Source organism: Fusarium vanettenii, assembly GCF_000151355.1.
Source record: "Fusarium vanettenii 77-13-4 chromosome 8 genomic scaffold NECHAsca_10_chr8_2_0, whole genome shotgun sequence".
Classification (NCBI taxonomy): domain Eukaryota; kingdom Fungi; phylum Ascomycota; class Sordariomycetes; order Hypocreales; family Nectriaceae; genus Fusarium; species Fusarium vanettenii.
In genome coordinates this window covers 832,601-848,229 of record NW_003315874.1, presented here as the reverse complement: position 1 = coordinate 848,229, position 15,629 = coordinate 832,601, and the positions used below count along the sequence as shown (strand labels likewise).

Here is a 15,629-nt window from a genome sequence, read left to right as displayed (position 1 = left end):
GATGACAATGTTTCTATGGGGTGCTCTATCTACCATGATTCTAGGAATTGGCTCGATCTCTAAGTGCTCTGTCACGGCCGCTCACCCGTCCATCGCTCTATGGTATCATCGTCAACATTTCGCACCAGGACGTGGATATGCTCCAGAGCGCGCACGCTTTGAAGAGCCACCCAATTCTTGAACCACAACACTCGATTCTCTCCGTCTGGGCCCAAGGTGTCGGCAAAATACTCCTTGACAAAAGCCTTGACCAACGCCCTGCTCTCCGGCGTCATGTCCCCTGTCTCCGGGTCTGTGGGGATGGTGGTGCGCAGCCACACGACAATGTGGCGGATCTCCGGATCCAGACCATACGGCCAGTCGTTGATCAAGACGTGGTAATCCGAGGGGTCCTTGAATGGGACATCGGACACTGGTGTGAATGGTGGCTGGCCCCAGGCCTTGGGCAACCGGTTGGCCAGGAGGTAGTTTGTCATGGAGCCATATTCAGCCTTTGTCTCTGATGTCCATTTCATGTAGCGGCGCAGATCAGATGGCTTGCGCTTCAAGACAGAGAGGTTGTTTGCTTCTACCTTGGATGTTAGTCGACTTGAGCCTCAGAACTGCATAGCTAAGTATCAATTCTACTCACCAATGATACCCTTGAGATCTTCCCAGTCATGTTTCTTGAACTCTTCGTCCGTCTGTGATAGAATCCACTTGTCCACCTCGGTGAGGGGGAAAGGAGACTCCTCCGGTGGATTCTCACCCATGGTGTTGTTGAACCGAGCTGCGAACAATGTGGGGGATGCGGCAAAGGGAGCTCTCCGAGGAACCAAAAGCTTGTGATTCCTTGGCCCGGCTATGCATCAGTTGCCTGATCAGTAAACAGAGGAGCAGTTGCCGTCACCAAATATCGCGTGCTTCCTGAACTCACGAGTTCTCAGAGACATATGGAATGCTCTGATGCTCCTCATGCGGTGAGGCCTGGAAGGTCGTCCCAACCAGCTTATGTCAGCCACGACATGTTGCCGAGCCATTCTTTTCTCAATTTAGCAATCAACGGTGTCTTTTTTTCCTTTTATCCACATCCATTTCATGCTGAAGAAGCGGTGATCATTTTTGGGGTTTATCAGATGCTGTCACATGTAAAAGAAAAGGGACAGTTTTGACATTGACAACTTTGACCGTTAGCGGTGGCCACCCACCTAGAGCCGTTGAGCTGCGCCCAACAACAGCCCCTCCATCATCGATCCAACAACCAAACTTGAACGCGTCAAGGACTTGTCGCCCAATTACGGCACGAGCCGCTGTCGTTCATGATCAATTATATCCTTCCTGTTGCGGCTTTGTTAGGGCACTCGTTTGGAGATTGCTTCACTTGAAAAGAGTCACGTTCTCTACCGATTCACGACTTCAAAAGACATTGTATTTCATGAGCCACGTATTCCCATCATGATCCTCGGCCCCATCACCCTCGTCGACTGTGCCGTCTTTCTCGCCTTCCTCGCACCACAGCTCTTGTGGCACGCCGGCTTTTTCACGACCCTCATTACTGGTATTCGGGCTCTGCCCTTTCTCCGTTAGTTGTCCCTCACTCATTGCAGGTCTGGAATCTTACAAACACTCACACGACATGTTTAGTATTGGAGCTCCCTTTTGAATTTGTCCATGAACGCTTCTTTACTCACCCAAGCCGCCAACTCCCATTCACCCAAAATGCCACCTTGTTTGAAGATCTTGTTATCCGCTGTGTGAGATACGCATTTGCCAATATTCCCTCCAAGGTCGGGAGAGTCTTCTTTTCCAAATATGTCGCCCTCCCCTTTATCCGGTGGCGCATGCTTCGCCATGGCTACTTGCGATCTCCAGTCTACTATCGTGAGTACACAATAGGAACGGTACAGTCCCCCTGGAAACCATCCAGAAAGGCACCATTAACAGCAACCAGGGGAACATCCAGACCCGGGGCACCTGGATCATGCATCGGCCCGAGCATCCACCGGACTTTGTTCTCTATTACATTCACGGTAGGGCAGACACATCTATTTACATACCCTTTGACCTCGTCACTAACACGTTCAAGGCGGCGGATTTGTCATGGGCTCGAGTTACTTTTATCTCGAGTTCCTCATGGTTTGGCATCACCTACTCGTGGAAGCTGGGTTCAAGAACCCAGCAATATTTGCACTTGAATACACCTTGGCGCCTGATGAGGTATACCCAAGGCAAGTTTTGGAGGCGTTAGAAGGCTACAGGCACGTTCTCCAAGTTGTCAAGGATGCCTCAAAGGTCTGCGTCTCGGGCGATTCAGCCGGTGGCGCATTGATCCTTAGCTTACTGCTTGAGTTGGGCGCCCAAGCAGATAATCAAGAGAGCAAGGGGGTCAATGCCAGTGTCCGTGGTGGTCTCACCGATCCCCAACCACCTCATCTTGCTATACCACGGATGGCCACGCTCATTTCGCCGTGGGTGACTCTCATGTCGAATTTGCATTATACTTCCAAGAGTGACTTTTTGGATAAACGCACCTTGTGGAGATACGCACATGAATATGCAGGTGAGAACATGGTTCAACAGCAGCCAGCATCTCCAGGCAACTGTGTCGACGATGGTTTGTGGAGGGCAGCCAGTCCAGAACGAGGCTACTTTATCATCTTTGGAGAGGAGGAAGTGTTTGCGCCTGATATTGAAGACTTCCTCAAGCGCCAAGCCAAAATCGGCGTCGAGGTTGAAGGTCAGAAGTTTGACGGGGGAATACACGCATGGCCCGTGGCGTCAATCTTTTTATCGAGCACAGAAGAGAAGAGGTTACAAGGGCTGAGAACTGCTGTGAAGGAGATTAGAAGACGAATGCCTGAATGGGGCACGTTGAACGGAGACAAGGTGTAGCATCAGATTAGATCAAGTAAACAATCATAGACAAGGCCTGAAGATGGTGGATCGGGAACCAGAGGGTAGAACTCGGCTTCGTCTTCACCAGGCCTGCTCCGAGATAAAAGCTCAACTTGTATCATCATATGGCTCGTGAGAGCAAAAGACAAACAGGTAACGTGTGTAGGGAATTTGGAATCATACCGGACAAGAAGATGACACGTCAACCATGAACATTGTCGCGGTCGAGAGCCGAACTGTCAGTGACATCCGAGACCCGGCGAGTTGCTCAGTAGATAGATCGGTTTCAGCCTTGAGACAAACACCGACGCATCCCACCTTGGCTCCCAAATGCTACTGCTAGAATCACAGAGCATAAGGGTCCAGCAATTAGCTGATTCGAGGTTGCTACACAATGGCTGCATTGTGTCCTCCATCAGGCTGACAGTGGGAGCCTAAGAGGGGAGCCTAGGGCTGCAAAAAGGCAACCAAACCATTCATGCAAGGCAGTTGCTCGCGGTTCCTTGCTTGGGTGACTGATTCAGCACTGCATGCTTCGCCATCCATTCGTTGGCGAACGAGGAATGGGAGATGCCACTTGCTCCACCAGTACCCAAGGCCTCGCCTTGCATTGTGCGGCTGGCCAGGTATGGCTTGAAAAGTCGGCGGTACGGAGTGAAGCCAGGGCGCAATAGAAGTCGTACAGGCTGACCGAGTCTGAATCAGTCACAAAGACCCTCAGAGCAAGCGCCGCATCGTGTTACAGAGTCCATACAGGTTGTTCGCCTGAAAGTGTGGATGAAAAAAACAAGAGGGAGAGTGAGAGGTGAGAGTGAATCGCGAACGCACGCCGCGCAGGCAGGGTATGGAGACGAGATGCACACGCGCCTTCCCGAAAAGGATGATGCAGGTAGCCACTTTAAATGCCGGAAAGTGTGAAATGGATCCCAATTATGGGGCGCGCAAGCCTGGTCAGCAGTGAGCACGTCCCAGCAAGAGTTCCTTCCCTTCCCCTTGGACGGTTCCTGCCTACTGCTCCGGGGATCAGCTTGAGACGGTCTCGTCTCGCCCACGGAACGATGGTGGATGGGGGATGGATGTTTGGGTCTGGTGTTACCTACAGCGGTACCTGTACGTAGCGTGTGTCGGAAGAACAGCCCCGCGTCGTGCATATAAACGGCCGGCATTCCCTCGCCTCTCCCCGCCACTTGCCGCCGCTTTGATGAATGCCGACTGGTCCGCCCTCCGCCCTCCCCTCTGAAGGAAGCAAGAACGATCCAGCGACGCCCCCCTGACTCCGATCTCATGGGACCAACAAGAGCTTAGGTACGGTACCTATTCATCACCGCAGCCTCACCGAAGCTACCGTCTCCACACCGGACCTAGGTGCTTCTCACTTATACGCACACTTCCCGGATTGTTTCCAGGCTTCCCCTTGGCTCATTGTTCTCTTCAACTTCATTGTTTCTCATTGACAAAGGACCAAGACGTTACCCTCTTGGTCAAGTCCCATTATCCATCACCCTTTGCAGCCCCCTTGCAGTTCTGTCCTTCCAGGCAAAGAGTCTGGGCCAGCCAACGACAGGCTCGCACCAGGCAAGGAGTTACAGCGATTACCAGATCGGGTCTCTTACCTTGCTCGGCTTGACGCTCTCTTGTCTGCCTTCTTGTCTTACACTGGGTGCCTTGTGGCCTCGGGAGCCTCATCCGTGTCGAACCGCCACCACCAGGACAAACTCGCATCGCCTCCATCCCACTTACAGACGGGGCTTTCTTGCACAGCCTCCCGACAGCGGACATCCTCCTTCACCATTCCTGTCGGTCCGTGAGTTGTTCTACGGGTTCTTCTGTCCTCTCGTTTGTCTGAGTTGCACAGGAACCACATCACAACCACAACCACAACCTCAGCTTCACTCTATGCATGGCCCCGGGCCGGCCCAATCTTGCATTGTGCCCCACCCGACGTCACGTCAATCAAACCACATCGTCATCCCCAGCCACGGCACAGGAGCCCGCTGATTCGTGAACTCTAGCTGGGCCCCTTGATCCCCCTGTCGCCTGCGCACTGCTGCTGTGAGCTTATTAGCAGCAGATCAGCTCCCGCTGAGCCTGCAGTTGGATCGGTCCTGGAGTCAGAATTCAAGCAGCCTCATACAGCCAGCCCAACGCTCGTCTGAATCTTTGCTGTCTCGTCTGGTTTCTCGAATCAGTTTGGTCTTTTGAGGCGTCCTCCTTGGATGATCGCATGACCTTGGCTGATACTCGTATGCAAGGAAACCTTTATTCGACTACAAAGCCACCGTCTCGGCACAACCCCAGACGACAATCACCAACATCCGATTTCGATTGTGCACGGATTTGGTCAACCCCATCACGTTCCAAGTAAGCTCGAGACTTTGCTCCCTCTTGGTGTTGGTTGTCACTTGCACAAAGAGACACCGGCAAATAACTCAAGACACGTATATACGGCGCGTTCAAGTCTTGACGCGACACACTGTACATCCATACAAAGGCTACCAGCCCATCCTATCCCATCCCATCCCATCACCCCGGCCTCGCTACGCTGGCTGCTGCGATCGCGCGCCGCCAAGCGACCTAGGTCAAAAAGCATCAGCCGTCTATCGAGCACCGCCAAGGGCGACTGGAGCCAAACCCCGTCAGAGGGGAAGCACCCAGGGGGATCCATTCACGCAGTCTCATTCGCTGCCGGGCTTCAACAAATCCCCTCCCGGCCGCTTCGGCGCCAAGGCCCCACCTTAATCTTTTCACGGTCAGGACAAAAAAAATTATTTATTATGTCGGCCGACGACAGCTCCTACGCTCCCAAGTCTCCGGACCTCTCTTCTTTTTACTCAGGTGGCCCCACTCAACCCGCGCCGCAAAAGCTCCAACATCCACAAACCGGCAGCCACCTCCCGTGCCCAGGATACGAATATAAAGCAGAGTCTCCAGCCTACAACAGGTCTGCCTCTTTTTCTTCCTACGTTCCCCCTTCTCTCCCCCTCAGCAACAACATCACCATTGGTATCGACAACGATCAACCCAACAACATCGACCACCAGCGGCAGCTATCATCCCAGCCTAGATTCGTCGGGTCGGAATATCAACCCTACTCGGCGCAGCCGACCTTCCTTCAGGATCAGTACGTTCATTCGTCCTCGTCTCACCGCGGAAGCTACGAGGGAGACTCTTTGTCTGCGCATCAACAACATCCACCACAGCCCTCGTCCTACAGCTTCGCATTCACAGAGCAAGCTCCGCGACCTGGTGTAGCTTCCTACACCCAAGCCTACCCACCTCCAATAGGAGCTGGTTCATCTGGTCCCTCTTCGTTCGCGGACCCGTCCTTTTCCACAACCATGCCTCCTCGCAGGGCCGCGCCACCTCCGGCGCCCGCTATCGAGCCGTCACCTGTCAAGACAAAGTTTCCCACTGCGAGAATCAAGCGCATCATGCAGGCGGACGAGGAAGTCGGCAAGGTTGCCCAGCAGACGCCAATCGCCGTCGGCAAAGCTCTCGAGCTCTTTATGATACAGCTGGTCACAAAAAGTGCCGACATAGCCAAGGAGAAGGGCGGAAAGAGGGTCACGGCGCCAATGCTCAAACAGGTGGTTGAGATGGACGAGCAGTGGGACTTTTTACGCGACATTGTCAGTCGTGTCGAGAATGAGAAGGAGGGTAGCAAGGCCAAGGCCAAGCAGGAGAGCTCGAGCGACGAGGAGATGCCAGAACCCAAAAAGAGGCGCGGTGGTAGGAGAAAGAAGACATGATTTATCTTCTTATTTGGGGGGGGCAGTAGTCTCGTGGAAGTTTTGGGGCACATCATGAAGGATACGATCGAGTATGAAACGGCGTTCAAGGGGATTCGCATTCAGCCGGCGTTTGGCGCCAGGAGAGACAGATGTCTCGTGGTTCTTTTTGGGCGGGTTTATCGCCTCCGCGTGGAGCGACAGTTGTGTTAGAGTGCTCAATGTTATGTGGGAGTGCCACTGCTATACTGGGCATATACATGGGCGGATGAGAAGTATTTGGGGGCAACGACTTGAATACAGCAGCCTCCACGCGTCAACTAAGTGCGGTGCCATTTGTGACCTTGTCTTGTGTCTTGTGAATGGCCCATGTCGGCAACTCGTGAGTAGTCCTGCTAGGCGGTCTGTCAATTTAGTCTAACCACTTGTCGAAGTTGACCTCGCTCGGAGCTATAAGGTCCGCATTGAATCCCTGGCGTGGCCTGACGCTGGTGATTGGGTCTTTGACTGGGCTTATGACCTTGAAGAAGTAAGCCGTACGTGAGATTGATCGTCGATTGAGACTCATACTGGGTAGCATTATTATCTTATTAACCGGATGTTTGCTCAAATCCTGCCTACCTACCCTGAAGGCGTCCGGATGGAAGTCGGCATTGGCATTTCCTAACCCTGGACACCGTTGATGGTTTGAAACATGCAGTCGACACTGGGGTAAGTCATTTGTGACCAAATTGAATGGTTGCACCAGTGCTACATGCACGAGTAAGACTGAGAAGTCTTTTCGTTCTAGCCTTGACAACCCTTCGAGTTTGCTCCCCATGTGAATGCATCCATCTCAGTGCTTGCAGTGCAGGCTGACGTAGGTGGTGTCTGACGTCAGTAAATACTCCGACAAGCCGAACAACTGAACGAGTCGCGTCTACAAGTGCATATACACATTCATTATTCAGCTCCAAGAGGTCGATGGCATTGTCTGCAAAGCTCATGCCACAAATAATTAGAGATCATCACCCGTCCATGCGCCGAGGACAAGTCAATCTCCCCCTCGCGGGCCTTTAGCGATGGGAAATATGGACCCGACCCATATCCGAACCGCTTCCGCTGGGCGCGACAAAAGGGTCCCCGCCACGGGCCCGCGTGGTGCACACCTCCGGGCCCCTGACGCAGCCTCTGAGATCGAAGTGTTAGTGGCCACTTCAGGAGGGATTGGCAGCTCCTCATTGGGGCACCGCCAGTTGCGGGAGGACGGCCGTGTTTTTTCCCCCTTCCCTCCCCTTAGCAAAATCCAAGGGGCCAGCTGTTACACTACGTTAGTTAGGTACTCCCAGGTAGTAAGCCAGGCAAGCTGCCCGCTGGAACTCCACTAATAAGGTGCCTCTAGTCCGCTACCGTCGGACGCCCTCCTGTAAACCGACCTACACCACCGACCTAAGCTTCGTCGTCGTCGACCATCCCGTCAACTTTAAACATTACTCTTCCATGCGAATGCCTTCTCGATTCATCCCTCGCACACGTTCACTTCCGCTTATTTAAAGCCTGCTCTTTGTATTATTTCTATTCGAACCTAGATGACGAAACGCCAGCCGTCCCTCATCGACGCTCGCTCCCCTGCGTAACCCAATGTCGTGGGACTTGCTTCAGAGATTCCTCGAGTCCGACGTCTTCAACTCCAACCCCTTTCTCCCCGTCTCATACCTCTCGTGAGTCTTTACTACGGCCCCATCAACAGTCATAGATACCGGCCGGCTTGCGTCCCCGCGTCTGCTTCAAATTAGCCCACCGCCCCTCATCCTGATCCCATCCCGCCGTCTCCGACCTGTACCATCGCTAATGCCACCTGTCGCGACAGCCGCTACGCAAACCACGTGGGGATTCACTATGTTCTCTGCCAGAAGCTGCGCCAGTTCCCCTACGAGGATATCGAGTTCTTCCTGCCGCAGCTATGTCACCTTATAATCAGCGTCGACAATGAGTCAATGGCATTGGAGGAGTTTTTGTTGGACTTGTGCGAGGAATCCGTCACAGCAGCGCTGTTGGTACGTGTGATGTTTGGTTTGGAACTGGAATGGAGCACCGCGTCATAGGAACCATTTCGTCCCGCTTCCGTATTGGGTGCTAACCAGCGTTCTGCAGACGTTCTGGCTCTTTCAGACATATCTGCACGATCTGTCGTCGAATCCGCAGTCCGACTCGTTTCAGACATGTCGCCGAGTCTACAACAAGGTCCAACACATTGTGTTTGGACTCGCCGATACCGCTCGCCATGAAAAGATCAGGGAGAACGTCCTGCCCGTCACCGTGCTCTCCAGCTTCGTCCTCGCCAGCGTTGCGCTGCCCATGATACCACGCTGGGCTGGTCCCTTGGCCGTCGCACAGGCGCGCAAGCCGCAGCCAATTACTGAACCCACCACCGAGAGCAAGGAGAACGTCAAGCCAGCGAGAGCCCGTACAGTCACAGCTACGAATACGCGGTCGCGCCGCGCCAAGGATGCTGGGCGTACTTTCAGTGCGCCAGACCCCAAGGGATCGAGGGAATCTTCGCCAAAGCCTACCCGCACCGCCACTCTGCCACCTCCGGTCATTATTCCTCCCGGAAGGTCCAAGACGCCAGTTGGTACGGGGAGGCCATCTGCTCTCGAGATGAAGTCGTTGGAGGCCAAACTGAGCACATCGTCTCTGCCCCTGCCCTCTCCTCGTCCGCCAACGAGGCCAACAACCCCGATCTCGGCAGGGAATGTCCCAAGACCAGGTGACGTCGCTCGGAGGCATTCACATCACTCAAAGGCTGTTCTCGCCATGAATGAGCTATCGCCAGTACAGAAAACGAGGCTGTTGAGACAAAACTATTTCAGATCGCAGACCCAGTTCCTGACTGCTCTCGAGGGCATTTCAAATCGATTAGTGCTGGTTCCTAAACCTGCCCGGATGAGTGCTCTTCGAGCGGAGCTTGCGCTAATATCTCAGGATCTTCCAGCCGAGGTTGATATTCCCGTCATCTGCCCTCCCACACTTGTGAATGGATCTCCTGGCAAGAGCCGTCATCACCGCATTGTGCGAGTGAACCCGGCGGAGGCGACGGTGCTCAATAGTGCGGAAAAGGTGCCATACTTGATCATGGTCGAAGTTCTCAGGGATGACTTTTCCTTTGACCCCGATGCCCCTGAGAACCAGCGTCTCCTGAACAGTTTAATAGGCGGTAGCGCCAGGACGAACCGTATTTTCGACTTGTCTGACTCTCCCCGCCTTTCGCCCACGGTGAAAAGCCCCGAGCCTGTTGTGGATAGTGTCTTTGAGCCCGCCTCTGGTGACTTGGGAAGCTCGCCATTGCTCAGGGGAATGGATGAGTCCCCAGTCAGATTCCCTGTGAGACCAGCGCCGCACCACGCTGCTCAGCGTCTTCCCAGTGGAGCGACAACCTCGTCTTCGACCCTGGACGTGACGACTCCCCGAACCTCTGGCACGGGGACATCGAGGTCGAATAGCCCTGGGCCTGGCGCGCGAAGGATGACTCTGCCTATCCAACGGAATGCGCCAGCTGATCAGCCAGACTTTTCAGCACTGGCAACTCATATGCGAACAGCCTCCCAGATGCTTGCTCAACTTGAAGCTACTAGTGGAAAGCGTCCAAAACAAGAGGTAGCGGCGATCCGAGCCAAGATCATTGCCAGCATGCAGAGCCTGGAGGAACAGAGCTTCGACGTGGATGAACATGGCCCAACCTTTGACACCATCATTGCCAGGACCAGCACAATGCCTATGTCTTCAAGCAATCCGGATCTTGAGGATGACGTGCAGATCGACCCAAATCTCAACGCCAGTGCAGGCCGAGAACGCATGGAGAATGACATAAAGACGGGCGGTGTTCAGCGTCGAGGCGATCGCGATGACCCTAGTGCGGCTGTCTTTGGCGAGGCTTGGGAGGCCAAGAAGGAGCGGATTCGCAAGTCGTCTCCGTACGGCTGGATGAAGAACTGGGACCTGGTCAGTGTGATTGTCAAGACTGGAGCAGATCTCCGACAGGAGGCGTTTGCGTGTCAGCTCATCGATGTGTGCCACAAGACATGGGTTGATGCTGGCATCGATGTCTGGGTCAAGCGGATGAGAATCTTGGTGACAGGAGAGTCTTCGGGACTGGTCGAGACCATCACCAGCGGTGTGTCTCTTCACTCGCTGAAGCGAAGTCTCACGCTCGCTTCAATCGAGGCTGGTCAGAACCCCCGGCATCGTATTGCTACACTGAGGGATCACTTCCTCAAGGCGTTTGGCAAGCCTGATAGCAAGCCGTTTAAGGCCGGAGTTGATGCCTTCAAGAAGTCCCTGGCGGCATACAGCATCATTTCGTACGTCCTGCAGCTCAAGGATCGGCACAACGGCAACGTCTTGGTGGATTCCGAGGGCCACGTGGTTCACATCGACTTTGGCTTCATGTTGTCCAACTCGCCTGGCTCAGTCGGATTTGAGGCGGCTCCTTTTAAGCTCACTCACGAGTATGTTGACGTATTGGGTGGACTGGGTTCACCCGATTATGAGGATTACAAGAAACTCTGCAAGCAAGCTTTCCAAGGCAAGTTGACTCTGTCATTCCCATGAAAGCGTTCTCGTAGCTAATGTTGTATAGCTCTGCGTCGTTCGGCAGACAACATCATCGACTTGGTTGCAATGATGGGTCACGACTCCAAGATGCCTTGCTTCGCAGTCGGCGTGGCCCAGGTCACCAACACGCTTCGACAGAGGTTCCAGCTTCATCTCAGCGCAGACGAGGCAGAGCAATTTGTTGAGACGGATCTGATTGCCAAGTCGTTTGGTAGCTACTACACGCGACTGTAAGTTGTCTGACCCCTATCTCTGATGTGACACAAGTGCTTACTCTCTTCAGCTATGACACTTTCCAATATCGTACCCAGGGTATATACTAAGCGAGCTGCACTGCACTCACCATGCTCCAGGAGACGCAACAGAGACAGACAGACAGACAGGGACTAATAGGGTTCAAACGCACGCACACACGACAAGCGCCCACTGAGGGTGGCATTGGGATATCTGGTTTGCATTTGGGCGGCTTACGAACGAGAAGGCGTTGTGGACGATAGACATGGCTCCAATTGCTGGCTCAAGCAGGGACGCGAGTTTGTATGAGAAACTGACGATTCACGCAAGTCAACGGGGAGACAAGATGATGCTTGAAAGAAGGAGGAGGAATGGAATATTGGTGGCCTGGATGTTGGCGATGACGGATGCCTCTGGTCATGCATGATATAATGGCTTCAACACCAGGACTAGCTTGACAATGTCAGGGTGACAGGACATGCCCCTCGTTGTCTAGAATATTGGATGAGGGATATATAATCAATGTCTATATGTGTATGCGTAGTTGACGATGGATTAACGTGGACATATCACGATACATACATAACACCATCATGGATGACTCGACGTCATTGAAATGGTCTTTGAAAAGAGGTTCTCCTTACTAGTACACAGCATGCATTCCCTGCCAACGTTTGAAATATGTCGTTGGTAGCCCCTGAGACTTTTTTGCGCATGCAAGAAAAATGGCCATCTTCCTCCCTCATTTCAGGGGGGGGGGAATAGAAAGCCCAATGATTTTTCAGATGTTTTCTTCTCTTGACCTTTTTTTTGTTGTTTGCTCACACACCTTATGCTCCCCCCTTAAATGCCATACTCACTCCCCACCAACACCGATTGAGCCATGATGATTTGAATGCGTTGTGTATATCCCTTTCCCTTTCCGCGCCCCCTGCCCCCCTTTTTTTGCCTGACCAACCTGAGAAGATGAAGACGAAGAAGAAAAGAAGGTAAGAACAGAAAAAGCAAGAGTTCCATTTTTTTCACTGTCTCTTTGTCCTCCCGATGATGTGCTTGCTCAGTGTCTTCCGAGGCCACTAACCCCATCGATCACCCTCCCTCTCAGCTTCGAGTCTGCGCATCCTCTCTTCTTCATCGCCGCCGCTGACGGCTTCACTTCGACGTGAAGCTGCGGCAGACGTTGTTGACGACGTGGTACGCCGACCCTTACGTGAGCCCGAGTCGTCGCCGCCATCGTCAGCCCCTCGGTTGCGCTTCCAGCCCGCCATGCCCATGCCTGCCATACGTTGGGCTTCCTTGAGCAGACGCTCACGGTCGCGGGCTTCACGTTCGAGGGTGTGAGGGTCCTTGGCGGCGGCGCTATCGGCTCGGGAACCTCGAGGACCAGAGGGGACCTTGGTGTCGCGCTCGTTGGGAGTATCACCTGCGTCTGTCGAGTGGCGTCTGCTGCTGTACCTAGAGTCGGCGTCTCGATCGCGTTCTCGGTCTCTGTCCTTGTCCCTGTCTCTGTCACGATCGCGTCGATCTCTATCCCTCTCGCGGTGCCGATCCTTTCGGTCCTTGCGGTCCTTGTCGCTGCGCTCTCTGTCCTTGTCACGGCGTCGTTCGCGATCGTAGTCTCTATCACGGTGAGAGGAGCGATGACTGGACTTTTTGCGATCGTAGTCGTCTCTGTCCTTGTCCTTGTCACGATCTCTTCTCTTGTCAGAGTCTCTATCGCGGCGGCTTCGGTGACTCGACCGTTTGGATTCTGCTGGTGAGGTTGAGCGGGCTCGGTCGGCATATCTGCCATCCTTGTCCCTGGATCGTGGGGGCTCTTCGTCATCGTAGTAGTGACGACGGCTGCTCTTGTGTTTCTTACGGCGAGAGTCATCGTCAGGGCCGTCGTCCTCGACCGACTCTGAGCGGTGGCGTCTACGTCGGCGGGAGCTTCTATGTCCCCGGCTGCGGCTTCGGCTCCTGCTGGCGGTTCGGGATCCCGATCCCGTGTGATCTTGGTCGCGGTCATCATTGTCCCTATTGTCGCGTCTGTCATAGTCCCGAGATCGCTCCTTGCTTTGATCACGGCGGGAGTCGCGGTCCTTGTCTCTGTCACGCACACCCTCACGGCCTGGCCCGGGAGAACTACTCCTTGACCGGCCCCGCTCGGCTGGGCTGTCCCGGACAGGAGGTGCCGGCTTGGATGGGGCATCACCCCCAACCTGGTATCCTCTTGCTCGTAGATTGTGAAGGCTCGTGTTGGGCAGTCCTTGTCTCATAGCCTTGGGGCCCGTGGGTGCGTTAATGGGAACATCTGGAGCGGGAGCGGGAACAACTGGGCGGGTGGCGGGGGGACCGTTGTGCTGGACCACGTCCAGCGCTGAAGAGGCATCGGTAACTTCAGTGCCTATGGCCTCACGGGATGCGTCCTGGGGTCCAGAGTTGGAGGCCTCGACCCCATCAGAAGCTCCCTCTCCCTGATGGTCATCAGGTTGTTGTTGTTGTTGTTGTCCATCTGTCGACTCGTTCTGGCCGTTCTGCTGCTGATCCTGCCCCTGAGCATTGGATCCGTACTGGGAAAACTGTCCTTGGTCCTGGTAGTTGTTGTTGGCGTTGCCTCCAAATTGGTAACCTCCACGACCGTAACCCCCGTAGTATCCTCGTCCGCGGCCTCGACCACGTCCGAAGTTGTTGCGGCGATAGTCATTGAAGTGACCGTAATTACCTTGATTGTATCCTGTCTGGAATCCTGAGTTAAAGCTCCCAAAATCACCAGTTCCCATGCCAGGACCACTTTGATTGTAATTATTCTGGTCGAAATTCCACGACTGTGAACCGTTCCAGTTATTATTGGAGCCTTGGCCAAATCCACCTCCAAAGCCACCCATGCCGTTTATGCCCATGCCTTGAAAGCCACCGTTCATGTACATGTTCTGCATCGTCATCGGGTCCATGCCCATGCCTGGCATGCCTGTGAGAGTTAGCATATGAACTACCAGTCGTCGTAGGAGTATAACATACCCATCATGGGGAACCCGCCAAACGAGTTTGGAGCCATGCCGTTCTGCATGGCCATCATCATCTGCATCTGGTTGAAGTCGCCAGACCCAGAAAAGCTGCCGTTGGTCGTTCCGTTCATCGTCTCGCCGTCGGCGTTTTCTTGATCGTCGCCATTCTCATCACCGCCTTGGTCGCCCTCACCATCGTCATCTTTCTGTACAATGGCCTGCTCGTTAGAGTTATCAGGGGCTGCGTCATTGCTGCTGTCACCCGCAACTGGCGCGTCTTCGGCATCGCCCGCTCCATTTTGAGGAGGATGCTGAGCGGCAGAACCATCGTCGTGAGCCACCTCCTAATTCATAATTAGCTGATGATCCTAACGAACAAGTCGCGACGCTGATTTACCTCGTCTGCGGGCTGAGCAGAAACAGCGACATTGAATTCGCTGGGCGCAGAAAGTGCTTCACCCGTCGGCGCGTCGCCTCCCAAGACCTGCTCAGTCGGCGCCTCGATCGCAGGGGCTTCTGGGACTGGGAGCGACTGTTTCGGCGGCTCAACAGGAGTCACGGGCTCCGACTCTTTGCCTTCCTTGGCCCGGCTGGCCTCGCGCTTCTTCTCGGCGGTGCGCAGAAACACTCTAATGGTGGTTCGAAGCGACTTATTGGGGCTGCAGTCCTCGGCGGACAAGGGAGAATGTTCGCAGACGGGACATGAGGCCGGAAGATTCGATTGACCTTGCGCGCAAAGTTAGCGGTGATTTCCCTCCTCGATCGAGTTTTCTGCACGCACATGTTTCGCAGATGGCCTGCTCGCAGCATGGCAGTCGGTAGGCATTCACGGCGAGCTTGCTACAGATAGCGCATCGAAGCTTGATTGGAATGTCGTCGGGGGCGAGGGAGCTGCAGAGAACGTGTCAGTTCGAGGACCAGAAACACAGCGAGCGCCGTGTAACATACCGGATCAGCTCCGCCTGAGCCTCTGTGATTGTCGACGCCATACTGATCGCTTCTTGTTTTCCTTGGTGCGCTTTCCAACTCCTGAGCCACGGGCAAAGCCTAAGACAACAGAGGGGACGTCATGGAGAGGAGTCGGGTCGCTTCGATTAGGTAGGAGGGAGAGAAAGATGTTCAGGCAGAGATGCAGGAAGGCGGCCGATGTCTCTCTGGTGCGAGGGCGATCACGTCGGCGGTTGGGCGCGGCCGGGATAAACGGCAATTCAGG

General features: G+C 54.3%; 5 protein-coding genes across 5 annotated transcripts; 3 read left to right on the top strand and 2 right to left on the bottom strand.

The window, feature by feature from the left end:
• Nucleotides 1-71: 71 nt before the first annotated feature.
• NECHADRAFT_46754 (uncharacterized protein) lies at nt 72-752 on the bottom strand (the record flags this gene model as incomplete). Its single annotated transcript, XM_003048728.1, has 2 exons — nt 72-565; nt 632-752. 2 exons carry the CDS (start codon nt 750-752, stop codon nt 72-74), a joined length of 615 nt encoding a protein of 204 aa, XP_003048774.1.
• A 1,208-nt stretch (nt 753-1,960) lies between these two features.
• On the top strand, nt 1,961-2,871 carry NECHADRAFT_95559 (uncharacterized protein; the record flags this gene model as incomplete). The annotated part of the gene is made up of 2 exons (XM_003048925.1): nt 1,961-2,009; nt 2,066-2,871. 2 exons carry the CDS (start codon nt 1,961-1,963, stop codon nt 2,869-2,871), a joined length of 855 nt encoding a protein of 284 aa, XP_003048971.1.
• Nucleotides 2,872-5,648: 2,777 nt separating this feature from the next.
• NECHADRAFT_95558 (uncharacterized protein) lies at nt 5,649-6,623 on the top strand (the record flags this gene model as incomplete). The annotated part of the gene is made up of 2 exons (XM_003048924.1): nt 5,649-5,999; nt 6,075-6,623. 2 exons carry the CDS (start codon nt 5,649-5,651, stop codon nt 6,621-6,623), a joined length of 900 nt encoding a protein of 299 aa, XP_003048970.1.
• Nucleotides 6,624-8,222: 1,599 nt separating this feature from the next.
• On the top strand, nt 8,223-11,518 carry NECHADRAFT_95557 (uncharacterized protein; the record flags this gene model as incomplete). Its single annotated transcript, XM_003048923.1, has 7 exons — nt 8,223-8,302; nt 8,452-8,638; nt 8,736-11,170; nt 11,221-11,297; nt 11,334-11,335; nt 11,370-11,425; nt 11,479-11,518. 7 exons carry the CDS (start codon nt 8,223-8,225, stop codon nt 11,516-11,518), a joined length of 2,877 nt encoding a protein of 958 aa, XP_003048969.1.
• A 987-nt stretch (nt 11,519-12,505) lies between these two features.
• On the bottom strand, nt 12,506-15,405 carry NECHADRAFT_83807 (uncharacterized protein; the record flags this gene model as incomplete). Its single annotated transcript, XM_003048727.1, has 5 exons — nt 12,506-14,400; nt 14,430-14,760; nt 14,814-15,142; nt 15,198-15,307; nt 15,365-15,405. The coding sequence occupies 5 exons, from the start codon at nt 15,403-15,405 to the stop codon at nt 12,506-12,508; spliced, it is 2,706 nt and encodes a 901-aa protein (XP_003048773.1).
• Between the last annotated feature and the right edge of the window lie 224 nt (nt 15,406-15,629).